Source organism: Rhinoderma darwinii, chromosome 2 (genome assembly GCF_050947455.1).
Source record: "Rhinoderma darwinii isolate aRhiDar2 chromosome 2, aRhiDar2.hap1, whole genome shotgun sequence".
In the NCBI taxonomy this organism is placed as follows: domain Eukaryota; kingdom Metazoa; phylum Chordata; class Amphibia; order Anura; family Rhinodermatidae; genus Rhinoderma; species Rhinoderma darwinii.
In genome coordinates this window covers 93,608,215-93,625,293 of record NC_134688.1, presented here as the reverse complement: position 1 = coordinate 93,625,293, position 17,079 = coordinate 93,608,215, and the positions used below count along the sequence as shown (strand labels likewise).

Sequence of the window (17,079 nt, the reverse complement as noted above, 5' to 3'; positions counted from 1 at the left end):
TGTCCCATTAGGCCAGGACCTAACATTTCTTTGTTATATGCCTATTCTGGCCGCCGCTTCTGCGGATATTTATTTATTGCCTTTTGTTTCCTTTTTATGCCTCTGGTATTGAGGGGTTCTCCTGGCCCAGCCTGCATGCCTGGGTGGACCACCTCCAATCTTAGTTTTTATTGCATTTTCCTTTGTATTTTCAAACTTAAATAAAGAATTTATATATATATATATATATATATATATATTTTTTTTTTTTAAGAGGTGTGATAGCAATGATTGTATAAATAATTCACCAACACTTACCTTCCTCTTAGTTTAATGGCATCATCAAATCGCTTCTCATTCATGGCTTGTGTCACATCTTTGGTCTAAAAAAAGAAATAAAACAAAATGGTGAAAGAACCATCACTTTACTTTGGAAAGAGAACCGCAAGTGTTGACTTTGGCTTCTTTCACACGGCAGTATTTTGGTCAGTAGTTTGCATCAATTTTTTAAGCCAAAATCAGGAGTGCACAGAGAAAACAAACAATGGAAACAATGGAAACTCCTGGTTGTGGCTTCCAAAAACTGATGCAGAATACTGACCAGAATACTGATGTGTGAAAGTGGCCTAAATGTCATTCTTGATTATTGATCCTGATATTTCTGAAAGATGATGTAAACTTTTGCAACGATATTTTGCTCCAATACATAAAAAAATAAAAAGTGAAGAAACTTTGCAAAGTTTCAATAACATATCCTACCGTTTTGTATATAGCTCGTATGCAGTTCTATGTGTTATAGACTACGAACAAACCTTGTGTGGACTGATCCTGCAGTCATGTGCTACTTTCTCTTCCATCTGCCCCTTCTTCTACTGTCTGTAGGTTAAAAATAACAGGGGACAGAAGGAGTGGAGTAGCACATGAGTGAAGGAAATGACTACACATAGGGTTTGGTTATGATGACTAAGGGCTGCAAACTTCACAGAAAAAAAAATGGTCAGTTTAAATGCGAAGAACATTTACATGGAGATCAGCGTCTTACCACTTGAACACATTCCATTAATGGCAAACGGATTGCTTGATTCCCAGACAAACTGACCACACAGGCTGGTGTGTCTGGTGTTCCTTCCAACAAGGCCATCACAGCTTCAACACCCATTCGACTTCCCTAGATAAGATTAGAAGATATTAAAAAGGCAAATCCTTTCCTTCTTTGGGCTTATAAATGCAACAATTACTACAATATCGGAGGTAGTTGAAGTGGTTTAGCAAAACTGCAATAAAAATCAACAGCGCCCCATGTGGCCTCAAGTTTGTAGTTAATTGTTAAAGGGGTTGTCTGGTTTCAGCAAATAAGCATTATTTTTGTATTATTGAACCCCTTAATGACCTGGCCATTTTGTGCGTTAATGACCAAGGATTATTTTTTCATTATTCTTACTGTTGCATTCTAAGAGTCGTAACTTTTTTTTTTTAATTCTGTCAACATAGCCGTAGAAGGGCTTGTTTTTTGCGGGACGAGTTATATTTTTTCAATTGCATAATTTTTGGGTGCATATAATATATTGATTAACTTTTATTAACTTTATTTTCAATTCTTTCCTAAAATAAACAGCTATTCCAGCATTGTTTTTCACGTTATAAATTTACACTGTTCACTATGTGGCATAAATAACATTTTACTTTTATTCTATGGGTTGGCACGATTATGGGGACACCAAATATGTAGAGGTTTTATGTTTTCCTACATTTGCAAAACAAAAACCCCCTTTAAAAAAAATGTGTGGGCTTGTTTTTTGCAGGTCAAGGTGTAGTTTTCATTGGTATTGTTTTGGGGTAGATGGGACTTATTGATTAACTTTTATCTTATTTTTTATGGTATGAATGGGAGAAAAAAAGAAATTTTGCCATTGCTTTTTTGCGGGGTTTTTTGGACGCCGTTCATCCGGCGATTTAACTAATGCGTTAACTTTATTGTTTGAGTCGTTACGATCGCGGTGATACCATATATGTGTATGTGTTCCTTTTTTTTTTTTTTTACACTTTTACTAAATAAAACTACTTTTTGGGGAAAAAAAGTGGTTTTGTTTTATTTTTACTCTAATCTTTATTTTTCATAAACTTCATTTAAGTGTTTTAAATTATTTTTTTTGTCCCACTATGGGACTTCACCATGCGATCTCCTGATTGCTTATATAATGCTTTGGTATACTTTTTTTTTTTTCTTTAACACAATTTTTATTAAAGGTTTTTGAAAAAGTTATACAAAAATAAACATTAACATTGGAAATATTTAAATTTTTTTTTACAAATTTATGAGATCGCAAAAAACAAAGATTTAAAGTTAATCTAATAGTCAGTATTAGAAACATACTGGGTACATAATAAGATAATCATAGTGTCGTTAATTAATAATGTAACCAGAGTTGAACTTCCATAAGTTTCATTTTTACTATTTTACACCTTTCCAATGTAAAAAATAAAATAAATAAATAAACATAAAAACATACAGACAAACATAAAGTCCCTGCTCTAGGATTTAGAATATACATAAGGACCCTAATACACTTTTATGAGGTCTTTCTATAAAGGAAGCTGTGAGCCATTAAAAGCAAGCCATTTAGACCATTTGTAAACAAATTCCTGTGTCTTATGTAGTCTTGTGGAAATTAAATGTTCCATAATACAATTGTACTGAACCTTGTGCAAGATTTCTACCTTAGACGGAATAGAAGCGCTTTTCCATCTCTGAGCAATACTTGTTCTCGCTACATTTAGCACATGTACCATAACCGTACTATCCTCAATGCCTATATCCTCTAATTTCAAAGAAAGTAGTGCTACTTCTGGTCCCCAAGGAACCGGAAAACCGATTATGGTGGTTAACATTCGTTGCATCTCTACCCAAAACGGAGCGATGACATCACAACTCCACCAAATATGTAATAATGAGCCAACAGAAGCGTTGCATCGCCAACAGATATAGGACACCATAGGAAACATTTTGGATAGGCGGTATGGAGTCATGTACCATCTATAAAGCAATTTTCGAGAGGCTTCTAGATGATTTACACAGTGGGAAGACTTAGAACAGATTTTAAAAGCCGCCTCCCACTGTTCAATACTATATGTACCTCCCAACTCCAATTCCCATTTTTGTATAAAATTAAGGGTAAGCAAAGAAGATTCATCCTGATGAATTGCCTCATAGGCTTTAGATATTCCTTTAGTTATCAACTTAGAGTTATAAAAATATTTTTCATAATTAGAAGTGGGGGCATTGACTGTAAACTTAACAGTGAAAAGAAAATGTCTCAACTGAAAATATTTATAAAAATCCTTAGGGTTTAGATCATATTTAGAAGAAATTATAGAATAGGGTAACAATAAATTGTTATCGTATAATAATTCCAATGAACTAATACCTTTAGTAGTCCATTCTGAAAATTTTTAATTAGGTATACAACGTTGCACCATAGCTAAGGAAACCATACTACGTCTAAGAGGAAGAACAGAGGCATTATCAGACACACCCATGCTTTAATTGTAGGGGATAATTTACCCAATATGCATTCCCCCATCCTCACAGAGCCCAACACATCCTTTAAGTCTGAACTGTGTAATATATGCGCTTCTAACTTCACCCAACGCCTATTTTTATCATATAACCACCAATGTTTTAATTGGTCCAGAATAGCCGCATTATAGTAAGCAACAATATTCGGATATCCCAGACCTCCTTTAGCTACAGACAAATGCAGTATTTTTGCTGCAACCCTTGGCTTCTTCCCATTCCATGCTTAGTATACTTCGTACACCAAAGCATTATTGCCTGTCAGTGTAAAACTGACAGGCAATCTATTAGGCCATGCCTCTGGCATGGGCTAATAGGCAGATGCTGAAGGCAGACCTGGGGGCCTTTGTTAGGCCCCCAGCTGCCATGGTAACCCACTGGTGCCCCGCGATTTATTTTTGGGGGCGCCAATGGGGTGACAGAGGGAGCTCCCTCCCTCTGTCAAACACATTAGATGCCGCTGTCGCTTTTGACAGCGGCATCCAATCGGTTAAACTGGCGGAATCGGAGCTCGCTTCGATTCTGGCAGGAGCCAGGCTGTGTATAACATCCATCCGATCAGGGCGACGGATATATCCGTCATGGGTGGGAACTAACACCTGTTTGCGACGGATATATCCGTCGTTCGTCGTTAAGGGGTTAAAGTTATACAATTTTCTTATATATTTTCTGTATTAATTCCTCACGATTTTTAAGATCTCTGCTTGTTGTTATTCAGAGGGAACATTCGTTGTTTACTTCCAGTGGATAAAATTCTGTCCATGGTCATGTGATGGACACACAGGTGCTGGGATCATTAGAAGACACTGCTCTGTTACATATACTGTAACTGTAACGATCTGTGCACCTGTGTGTCCATTACATGACCATGTACAGAATTGTATCCACTGGAATGAATGTTCTTACAGAATTAGGGTTCGTTCACAACATAAATATGCGACGTTCACTACAGTACTTGCAAAATCAATATCTCCCAAGATTATTCTTACCAAAACTCTATCAAAAGCGGAAGGCGTTCCACCACGCTGAACATGTCCAAGGACAGTGACTCTTGTATCATAGCCAAGGCGCTTTACTACTAGCTGTTAAATTTAAAAGACAAATTAGAATTACAACGATACTGCAATATCATTACTTTCTCTTTATGAATTGTCAACTGAGCGAATCCTCTACTGTTTAAGTTATAGTTCTCAAAATATTATTTACTATAATCCGGTTTAATTTATGGAAGTGTTAAAGTTTGCATGTAATAAAATAGTTGGGGCATGCCCTCTAAAAAGGCTATGTTCACACTGAGTTTTTTGCAGGTGGAATTTCTGCCTCAAATATCCGTTTGGAAGTTTGAGGCAGATTTTCCTCTCCCTGCACGCTGATTTTCGCAGCGTTTTTCGCCCGCAGCCATTGAGTGCCGCGGGCATAAAACACCGCGAAATACGCTTTCTCTGCCTCCAATTGAAGTCAATGGGAGGTCAGAGACATAATTGCCCGAAGACAGGGCATGTCCCTTCTTTCTTCGGCGAGGCGGTTTTACCTCTCTCGGGAGAAAACCGCCCCCGCCTCCCATTGAAATCAATGGGAGGCATTTTAGGGCCATTTTTGACGAGTTTTGCGGCGCGGTTTCCGCGTCAAAAAACTCTGTGTGAATATAGCCAATGGTGATAAATATGTATCCTATTATATAGCCACGGTACTGTCAATATGGAAAAGGTCAAACAAATAGGAGGCATCGACAAACGCAAACCTGAATATTGCACAAATTTAGTGTTAAAGAGGCGCTGTAATGTAGATTACAGCAGTGTTTTTTATTTAGAAAAACTATCATTTTTGACGGAGTTATGACCTATATTAGCTTTATGCTAATGAGTTTCTCAATGGACAACTGGGCGGGTTTTACTTTTTGGCCAAGTGGGCGTTGTGGAGAGAAGTGTATGACGCTGACCAATCAGTGACCAATTAGCGTCATACACTTTTCTCCATTCATTTATACAGCACATAGCGATATAGCTATATCCCTATATGCAGTCACATACACAAACACTAACATTACTGCAGTGTCCTGACAATGAATATACATTACCTCCAGCCATGACGTGATGTCTATTCAGAATCCTGACCACCTCTGTAGCGTCTGTGTGATTTACAGCACAGCAGGCGTAGTCTCACGAGATTACACTGTAAGCTGTCATTTACAGCGAGATCTCGCTGTGCTGTGCTGTAAATCCCAGAGAAGTGGTCAGGATTCTGAATACACATCACATCCTGGCTGGAGGAAATGTATATTCATTGTCAGGACACTGCAGTAATGTTAGTGTTTGTGTATGTGGCTACACATAGCGATATAGCTATATCGCTATGTGCAAAGTAAATGAATGGAGAGAAGTGTATGACGCTGATTGGTCACTGATTGGTCAGCGTCATACACTCCTCTGTACAACGCCCAATTGGTTATATAGTAAAACACGCCCAGTTGTCCATTGAGAAACTCATTAGCATAAAGCTAATATAGGTCATAACTCCGTCAAAAATGATCGTTTTTCTAAATAAATAAACGCTGCTGTAATCTACATTACAGCGCCGATCACATCAAGTACAGGATAGGCCACTTATAATGTGGTGACAGAGCCTCTTTAAACTTAACAAAGGGGATCTGTCGCTTTGGAGGATCTGCACCACACTGCCTTTTGAGATCAATTGGTCCCGTAAGCAGGACAACCTACGATCAGTTTAATTTTAGGAGAAGCTTCTAACAAAGGGATTGCCCAAAATAGACAACTCTTTTAAGGGGGTTGTCCAGCCATTAAATATCATATTCATTGTATAGATTAAAAAAAATAAACAATATTTGCCATTTACATGCAGTTATAAAAAAACAATCCAGTGAAGAGATATCACATGTACTTACATAGTATGACACCACCTGGTGTTCAAAGTGTATAGCAATTTACACATCCACCTAATGAGCTGATTGTTGGTGGAATCGCATGCTCAGTCACCCCCCCCCCCCCCCATAGCTAGGTCTCTAAATAGTGATTCCCTGTCTCCCAACGGAAATAGCTTTTTGAAATGCTTGTCAGGGAAGGAGCAAAGTCTCTGCAGTAGCATGACAGTATTGCTGAGAAGACCTCTCAGCTTGTTAGGACTGTAAAGCTCTGCACCCTGACAGCTGATATGAAACCTGCACATACTGGGACTATATTGTCAGCTGCCAGAGGGAGAGCGATACAGATTCTGCTCAGAGCCCCTCCCCAGTAGCACAGATTAGAAGCAGGACCAAGGGGGACACAGGGAAGAAAAATAAATAAATATGAAAGGTATTTTTTTATGCTGGATACACTGCAAATGACTTTAAACCAGTGATTAGCATTTTTCTATGCAAAGGATTCACGGGATGATTTAGAAAGTTAACTGCCAGTGATATAGTTTTGACCCTAGTACCAAGTCCTAATAATGCGAATACCACCCTGGTGCTGCTAATGAAGAATTGTATCTCGAGCTGCAAACAGTTGGGGATTCACATGCAGGGATCCTGAGAGCCACTGGTTGGAGAACACATAGTAGCCTATATATCTTATAATGAAAATAAATAACGGATTGCATTTCAGCAGTATTACTTACACTCTTAACATCTTCTGATGTGATGGCTTTGCCATTCACGTCTATTGCTCCTTCAGCAACAATTATAATATTCAGCCTTGAACCACGGCCTCTAGTCTGAAAATAAAAGTGTCATTAGCATATTGACCAGCAGAGGGTGGTGTAATAGCTATATTTTGAAGAAATACGGGTTTATTTTTATCTTTGTTTATTATGTTGAGAAACGGATTAGAAAATCGTATTTTAAAAAGACTTTTCAGATACCTCACTCAGTCTTCTGCAAAGATGTTCTTCCCAGTTTTCTTCTGGTGGGGATTCTGGAATAAAAACCCAGTCTGCTCCACATGCAAGGGCAGTTACCAGAGCCAAGTACCTAGAAGATGACGAAAACTCTAAATGTTTTATACCCTATACAGTGTCACTAGACATCGAATGTGTTCAAATGTAATGGATCTGTGGTCAACTCCTACCATATATCCTATTAGTGCAAATGGAGGTAATAGTGAATGGTTTGGGGCCCTTTGTTTTTTATGACTTCACCATATAATATGACTATTAAATACATTCATTTCTCATTAATTAATGTAAGGTGTGGATATAGCAAAATTGAAGGTTTAAAAATGTATGTTCAAGGACTTACCCACAGTGCCGGCCCATCACTTCTAGGACAAATGTCCTTTGGTGACTGCAAAACAAAAAGAAATACATAAAATTCAATGCAAGTCTTTTATAACTCCACATCTTGATTTGTGGATAGATTTTATCATATTGTTCTGAATTGTATACTGGACATAATGATTTTACAATTCATGGGTCAATTACAGAAACATGTGACAAAAAGTCCAATTTAAATTAAAGGACTGTTCATTTTAATGCCCAAGTCTGTGGTTCTTGGTTTGTACACTTATATGCAAAACCTGGATGTCCATCATCAATCCCTGGTTACACCGATTCAAAAGATAGGAGAATGTGAATGGTTTGTGATAACCCTGATAAAGTGCCCTTTTAGGCCTGATTTACACGAGCGTGTGCGTTTTGCGCGCGCAAAAAACGCAGCGTTTTGCGTGCGCAAAAGGCACTTGACAGCTCCGTGTGTCATCCGTGTATGATGCGCGGCTGTGTGATTTTCGCGCAGCCGCCATCATAGAGATGAGGCTAGTCGACGCCCGTCACTGTCCAAGGTGCTGAAAGAGCTAACTGATCGGCAGTAACTCTTTCAGCACCCTCGACAGTGAATGCCGATCACAATATACACCAACCTGTGAATAAAGAAAGACGTTCAAACTTACCATGAACTGCCTGCTTCCTCCAGTCCGGTCTCCCGGCCGTTGCCTTGGTGACGCGTCCCTCTCTTGTCGTCCGGCCCCACCTCCCAGGATGACGCGGCAGTCCATGAGACCGCTGCAGCCTGTGATTGGCTGCAGCCTGTGCTTGGCCTGTGATTGGCTGGAGCTGTCACTTGGACTGAACTGTCATCACGGGAGGTCGGACTGGAGGAAGGAGCCGGGACTTATCGGTAAGTCCGAACTTCTGTTTTTTTTTACACGTATATGTATATTGTGATCGAAAGTCACTGTCCATGGTGCTGAAACAGTTTAAGTCTTTCAGCACCGTGGGCAGTGACTGTCTCCTGACGTCACGTACCCGAACATTTTTTGCCGGGTTCGGTCAAAACGAGTTCGGCCGAACCCGGTGAAGTTCGGTGCGCTCATCTCTAATTTGACACTCAGTTTGGATGTTTGTAAACAGAAAAGCACGTGGTGCTTTTCTGTTTACATTCATCCTTTTGACAGCTCTTGCGCGAATCACGCAGTTCGCACGGAAGTGCTTCCGTGCGGCATGCGTGGTTTTCACGCACCCATTGACTTCAATGGGTGCGTGGATGCGCGAAAAACGCACGATTATAGAACATGTCGTGAGTTTTACGCAACGCACTCACGCTGCGCAAAATTCACGCATCGTCTAAACTGCCCCATAGAGTAATATAGGTGCGTACGACACGCGTGAAAAGCACGCGCGTCGCACGCGCGTATATTACGCTCGTGTAAATGAGGCCTTAATGTGTATACAAACAGATGGTATCATTTCAGTTTAGCCATACACAATGATCATGTTTCCATGTGTTTATTAGGGGTTTCAAATTAAATAAAGCAAAAAAGCAATATTTACTTATCCTTGCCCCCGGCATTTTAACGTTGTCGCTCCGGTGGCACTCCCGGTGGTTGTTTACATGCACGCAGCACGTGACCGCTGCAGCCAAATCAGAGGGCTCAGGGGGTCTCACTGCATAATTCCAGACATACAATAGATGATTGCTGAGCACTCAGGTTGGCTGCAGCGGTGCATGTCAAATAACCACCAGGAGTGCCGCCAGAGCGCCAGCGCTGGATTGCCGGGTCAACGATAGGCAAGTATTGTTTTTTTGGTTAATTAATGTAATTTTCAGCCCCTAATAAAAAATTAAAAAATTCACATCCCGGATAACCCCTTTCAGTAGAATTGTGACAACTTCACAGATTTTCCCTGCACAGTGACACCAGCTAGCCTGTGCACAGATATACAACACTGCCCCATTCTCTTGAATGGAGTTCGGGTTCAGTTCCCTAATGAACAGGTGGCAGGGAGCACCACTCTGCAGAATCGGGAGGGGGTCCCAAAGGTCAAAACTCCACAGATCAAAATGTTATGGCATATCCTAACAATATCCAATAACATTTTAAGATGGGAATATTCCCTTTAAGCACTTAACTGTAACCAACTTGGATATATTTGGGAATAGCATTATAAGGGTGCTCATATACTATGTGGCCGAGCCAGTGATAATTGCTGCATGGCCGAGACACTGTTCTCGGCTGCGTGGCAGTTACCGTGGCTTAGCCGCATTGTGTACGGGCATCCTTAGAGATTCAAAAATATCTTATCATAGTAACCTCAAATATATTTTGGAACAATTATGGAGTGAGCAGAGCTGCAGACAAGCTTGCCCATCCACAGATTACATGTTTTCTTGTATTTTGCGGACAGCACCTGCAAGGAGCTGGGGGAGGGGGGATGATTTATCTGCTGCTATTTTGCTTTATTATCAGAAACTTTGGTGCAATTCGCTCAAAGGTAGAGCTTAATATCAAAGCCGATTTATCAGTTTAATTTCTTTATTTTTTTGTACTTTAATAGATTGTTTAGTTTAGATGACGGTCTTTCAGGTATTAAGCCAAAATGGGAGTAATCCTACTAAATGGTGTATGCTTGGTGTGAATAGGGCCCTGCATTTAAAGAAAATGCTGCTGTTCAATGTGTGTAGTAGTATAGTATTCAGAACAATATTCCTTATGTCTGAAATGCATGAAACCTGCATATCAAGCATCCCAGATAATCAGATGAACATAGAGAAGTAAAAAAAATGACTTGATAGTAGATATCCTCTAGGAAAACATGCAGCCCAATGATAATCTTATGAGAGACCAGATTATTAGGTTTATCTGGGCTGGAGGCATGAGACCATGCGGCTATTCCAGCAGATAAAAAACAAAAATGGACCTTTTCATGAGTTTTCCTGAAGACTGCAGGCAAATATGGTACCATTGATGACAGTAGTTTGCTTATGTTAAGACAAATTCTGTTAATAATGTCCTCATCTTCAGTCTTACCTCTGTGCGGTTGTAGTAATGGCATCAACTATCTCCATAATTCTGTGAAGAGCAGAATCCGTTCCGATTGTCATATCTGTTCCACAGAAATCATTATCAATGGAACCTACCATTCCAACAATATTTAGGTAACTAGACTTGTTGGCTTCATCAGAAGTAATTTTTCCTAGAAAAAAAAAAGTTAAAAAAAAGTTCACCTTTTCCTTTCCTTCCATTTTCGTTCAGTTATAGAAATTTTAATTTTTCTTTGCCAAGAACAGTAAAATTTTTTAGGTTACATGGCACATTTGTGTGGTGGCCACTTCAATACTTCATTCAAGAGAAGATGTTATCTAGCCCTAGTCCTGACAAGCCTCGCCTGTTCTTTGCATTAAGTCAGTGCTAATAAAGTTGCCATTACACATTATTTCCATCAGTACGATCCTCTCAGTTGGCAGGAAGAAATTTCCAGCCAGCTGATAATTGTCACAGTTGCCAAGCTATCTTAAGCAATGCGATTGTAAATGATGCTATAGGCGGCGTTTACAAATCGTGCTGCCAATAATAATCATTTTTAAGGTGGCACCATTGATCAAGATCAATGATAAATTATAGTTTTATCATTTATGTTTTCCAGCATTCATACTGGCTACTTATCGCTATAATCACTCCGAAATAGGCCTTAAAAGGGGTTGTCGCATGAAGACAACCCTAGTCTATATGCATTAATAGGATATGTGGACATCATATTGGGGTTTTCCTTGCTCTGGACGCCCCTCTATGAGCCAGAACGGAGAGCCGTTCTGTACGAGTGACTCCTGTTCTGGAGGAATTGAGTCGTCCTTGTATTACAAAGACAGCCATTCTTCTAAATGGTCACCACGTAATACTACATTTCCCCTGCAATGACACTTCAGAGAAAATGCCTGGCTGGCCCGAACTTTCCCCGGCAAAACCAGCTGTTTGCTGGAATACTGCGAGCAGGATCCTGGGGCGATCAACTGATCAACCCGGGGGCCGCATTCTGAAAGGGTTTGTCTCGGATGAGACAACTGCTTTAAGATTTGAGTAATCGGAGATATGCTGGTTACTAGTGACCTGTTGCCTGACAGCTCAATTTAAAAGGCCATTGAGCTTTGTATGCGGATCTGTCTTTCAATCAGCAGAGAAGGGGAAGACCCATGCCATTTCTCCTCTCAGTTGTATTATCTTTAACTGCACTCCCTATTCTATTCAACTTCTTTAAATGAAAATTAAACCATTCGGCAGACCACGTGATTTGGAAAGGATTTAAATTTTACATAAATTTACCTGCTTTAACTAGGTCAGCAAGTAGTCCGCTCCACTCTGCTCTGAAGGTATCTGCTCCGGTCAAGCTGCCGTCTCCACCAATAACACACAGGTTGGTAATCCCATTTTTAATTAGGTTGTATGCTGCTTTAAGACGCCCCTCTCGAGCCCGGAAATCTTGACATCTAGCACTTCCTATCACTGTACCGCCCTATAAAAATGTAAAGGTAGTTACAAGTCAAATAAAAGAACAATCGATTACTGAAGCTTGTATGATGTCACCTTTCTGATATTAGTGAATAACAATGGTGCACACCTTTGTCCATATAGAGGAGACGAATCATAAAACATCCTAACATGACAGGATATATTGGCCTGAATGTGCACTTACCTGACATTCCCAGGGAAATGACTGCTTATAAATATAGCAGGTGACGAATCAGTCCAATCTAGGCAACGTTCAAGGAGGTTCCATTATGACACAATGAACAAGTAGCAGAAGCAAATTAAAACCACCCAGTATTATTTACTGCTAATATTATTTGGGAATTTAAATTGCAGTATTATGTAGCACTTTAAAATCAGTAGTCCGGAGAAACAAAAACATGAGCATGGCTATTTTAATATAAATCTAAAGCACTTACAAATGAGTTTCCATTAGCAATAATGGGAGGGGGTGAAAATGTGTCACAGCTTTGTCAAAACCTACTAAAAATCGGGGATCACGTGACCACTCCTCCGTTTGGGCGATCTGGCCATCTTTGCTAATGGAATCTTATTAGTAAGTGTTTTACATTTATATTAAAAGAGCAATGGTCGTGTTTTTGTTTCTATGGGCAACCCCTTAAGGGAGAATTTTTTCTACAGTGCATATTATTTGGGCACTAACATGGCATTATGTGGGCTATATATGGCAGAATTACCTTAGCAGTATATGGTGATATTATGTGGGCTGAAACCACAAGAAAAAAAAAAATCTTAAAAATGGCTGGCGGGGAGACCTACTTTTTGCCCAGGGTCCCATTTTCTCTGTAACTAGCCCTGAGTGCAGAAATGCCCAGGCTGGCTTTGTACCATTATTATCACTGAGAGCTACAACACTAGGGGTATTTCAGCAAACTATTGCATTTCAAAATCTAGATTTCTCTTCTTATGTTTTTGGCTATGATAACAAAAGGTTTGCTGCAAGCCCTCATTAATGTGCAACTAAAGGATGCCATCAAGTGGAAGACCAATTTACCACCATACTTCATACTTGGGAATTGATGAGGGGTCCCTCTACTTGAAACCCCAAGTTACTCCTAAGAAAAGCAAGATTTACAGTGCCAGGACCAAATAATGCTACAGGCATTACTTGAACATGAAGCCTGGTATAATGACAGTTGAATCCTAAGTCTATGTGTTTTGGCCAATATTTGCTTGTGAATGTGCAATGCCTATTGGCAATCAATTTAATTCAGACTGAAACCCTTTTCTATATGCCCAATTAGGGCATATGGACCCTGAAGAGTGGGGTCTCCCGCTCTGGAACATCCTTTATGAGTTAAAGCCATTGTAGGACATTCATCTTAATGACCGGCATATATTGCTACATTTTCCCTACAGCAGCCACTGCAGGAGAAATGTATGGCCAGATGAGGCTTACCCCATTGGGGGTTAGAGAATCCGGACACACATTGATCAGCTGATCGCCAACCTGGTTTCTATTTACAAAAGAGTTGTCTCCGTGCAATAAGGCCTTTAACTATTCTTACATTAGATTAGGGTCCTTTATCAGAGGCCAATTTTGGCCATAAAAACGAGTGCTGATTAACCAGACAGCTCATTGATAAGGGCTTTTACAAGGGGCTATGATTAGTAATGTATGGGGACAAGCCATTGTTATTACGATCGATTGTCCCCATGCATTTCCATCATGTCGGCAGCACATCTCTGTGTTTACACAGGGAGATGTGCTGCCGACAACGATAATATTTTGTGCAGCATAAATTATATGATCAGCTAATGAATAATACGAACAGTCGGCTGATCGTTGCCCTGTTTACAAAGGGCGATGATCGTGATGATTTGCTTGATCATTGGCACGCCGTGTAAAAGGGCCTTTAGGTGCTTATTATAAGAGTCAATAGTAGACTGAGAGGCAGAAGTTGTACAGTACTGCAATGGTCAGTGTATCGCAATTTCTCAGCCTACGATTGAATGTCTCTGTTCGCATTAGTAGCAAAAAACTTGAGGACAGCATCCGTATGGCAAAAGTTAAAAAGTGTTTATTAACACAACCGATATCAATAGTGCTACGTTTCGACCCTGCAGGAGTCTTTATCAAGCATGAGGGTCGAAACGTAGCACTATTGATATTGGGATGTGTTAATAAACACTTTTTTACTTTTGCCATACGGATGCTGTCCTCAAGTTTTTTGCTACAATTGATTGTCCAGGAGGGATCACTGGACTTGGAATTTGCATCCAGCTGAAATTGAGTAGCTGTATTCCGATCAAGTGAGTGCTGTGGATAACCAGTCTATCATCTGTTCGCATTAGTGTCAAGGCTTCCATTCTTAATGGAGTCATGATCATTTTGACAAATCTGTTTTGAAACGAATCATGAGGAATCCTGATGCTTCATATGTAATTATAATGGGTCCGTCAGGTTTCTGTTGGGTTTTCTTTTTATGATGGCAAGAATAGCGCTGCAGACTATTTTCTTATTGCCGTTAAAAAGTAAAGCAGACCCGATGGAACGGAGAACAGTGCTAATGAGAAGAAAAGCCTTAATACTTGCATTAGCCATTACCACAGATATAAAATTTCAGTCTAACTCCATTTTCAATTTTGAACTCCAAGACGAGTAAGAACTACATCTCCTGAGGAACACCCATTCATTTCAATGAACTTTCAGGAAACAACTAAACCTACCTGGCACATGAGGCATGGTGGCAAAGTAGTCTGCCCCTTTGTAAACTGGTTGGATCGGCAGAATGATCTATACATCCCACTTTCAATGACAGAGGCAATAAAGCTATAGTTATCATAGCCAGAAGCATAAAATATCACCGGCAGTGGAAAAATCTGCCGCGTGTACTAGTTATATAGGATGGTGTTTCAAATGCCAGTCTTAGGCCTCAAGCACACATCAGTTGCTATTTCTACGGCCCTAAATCATGAATCTGTGAAGCACGAACCGCACACTGATGGCTTCCGTGTGCGGTCCGTTATTTTAACGGACCAAATGAATAGAAAGGCCAAGAGTGATCCATGAAAAACTGACAGGAGTAGGACCGGTTCGATTTTTCGCAGAACGGACGCACGGAACCGTTAAAATAATGGAAGTTTGCATGGCCCCATAGAAATGAATGGGTCAGTGTGCTATCCGTTAAAAAAACAGATAGCACACTGAAGCATTTCACTGAAAGGTGCTGGAGTCACATAAAACACAAACATTTGAACAGCACATTCCAACAAAATGAAACAAAAACGTGTATACAGGTGCAAGAACGGCTGCGACTGCAAATTTATACAGCACACAAGAAAATGGCGACAGCACACTGCAAACACCAATGCCACCTAAGCCATCAAATATAAATAAATATGCATTACTGCTAAATGAATGGGTCAGTGTGCTATTCGTTAAAAAAAGGGATAGCACACTGAAGCATTTCACTGACGTGTGCTTGAGGCCTTAATAAATTTGGCGCACTTACAGCCAATGTAGATTAGTTTAAGATGTCTACACCTCGTATTAAATTTGGCGCATCATTGGCAGTCTGTGCGACCAGAAATGCAAATCTGTGCCTGCTTATGAGCAATTGTAGACTTGTGCCATAACTTACGCCAATTTCTGGTAAATCTGTTGGCCAGTGGGAGGCTCCGCTCTGCTAATTTCCATCCCCTTTTCTCTAGTGGTGGGAGAAGTAAAAAGTAGCACATTTCAGAGCAAATATGTTGTGCGCCAAAATGTGAAACTTTTTAAACGTCAGAAAACTTGACTAAAGCTTTTAATATATTCTGCCAATGTATTTGGCATTTTTTAATCTTTTAAAAAAAATAAATGAACGCAAATATAGTGTTGTACTGCATTTGAAATGCAAATGGACCTTTATGCTTCATCACTGTATGACCAGTTGTATAAATATATATCTCTTGAAGCATGTACGCTCACAGTGTTAATTGCAAAGGTCAAAGTTATCGCATCTATTTACGTGTGGCATTTGAAACTAGACTCCACTTAGAACTTTGACCTCATCCGGCATCAAAATGGCAAGTTATTTCTGTCTTTGACATTGACTGTAACTCTTTGGCTACAGACTTAAGTATCCTATCTTGGCAAAGGAAAATAAAAAAGAAATGTCAAGTTGTCACAATGCCCCTTCTTTAATAGGGCAAACATCTCAAAGTTATTTAAAGATGTCCAGGAAAGCAGACAGTCATCTTCTTAAATTTTAATTGGAATAAATAATTAAAGGGGTTGTCCAGGATTAGAAAAACAAGGGCATTTTCTTTCAAAAACATTATCACATCTGTCCATTGGTTGTGTCTGGTATTGCAGCTCAGCTCTATTAAAATGAATGGGGCTGAGCTGCAATACAACACACAGGACGCACAGGTATGGTGCGGTTTTTGGAACAAATCGTCCATGTTTTTCTAATCCTGGACAACCTCTTTAACTACAATCACTTAAAAGGGCAAAAAAATCTTAGCAATACACTTTATAAGCAATGAATAACCAAGGTCAATGAAGAATCCAAAAAAGAATATAGTTAAATCACACATAGATTCTTTATTGTGCTGGATATGGATGACTCATAACTGGACTATACAGATATTTCTAATAGGAAAGTCATATGATCTAGGAGAATGGCGAACCATGTACACAACACCTATGGAGTTGAAATATTAATAAACCTTCACCCAAAAATTAGGATTTGGGCAGCAATTATTGACATATCATCAGAAATAAATGTCATTATTTTTTCCAGAATAAATTTTTCACAGGATGTATCTGTGAAGGAGATATAT

General features: G+C 39.7%; 1 protein-coding gene across 2 annotated transcripts in view; it reads right to left on the bottom strand.

Annotated features, from left to right (window-relative positions):
- Window positions 1-17,079, bottom strand: part of PFKM (phosphofructokinase, muscle) — a 122,932-nt gene that overhangs the window by 24,234 nt on the left and 81,619 nt on the right. For both annotated transcript variants that reach the window (XM_075851917.1, XM_075851916.1), the window contains exons 6-13: window positions 12,085-12,274; window positions 10,795-10,960; window positions 7,788-7,832; window positions 7,412-7,520; window positions 7,169-7,264; window positions 4,543-4,635; window positions 1,022-1,147; window positions 298-362 (exon numbers count right to left, since the gene is read on the bottom strand). In XM_075851917.1, coding sequence (XP_075708032.1) covers window positions 298-362; window positions 1,022-1,147; window positions 4,543-4,635; window positions 7,169-7,264; window positions 7,412-7,520; window positions 7,788-7,832; window positions 10,795-10,960; window positions 12,085-12,274 — 890 coding nt within the window. The remainder of the gene's footprint in view (window positions 1-297; window positions 363-1,021; window positions 1,148-4,542; window positions 4,636-7,168; window positions 7,265-7,411; window positions 7,521-7,787; window positions 7,833-10,794; window positions 10,961-12,084; window positions 12,275-17,079) is intronic.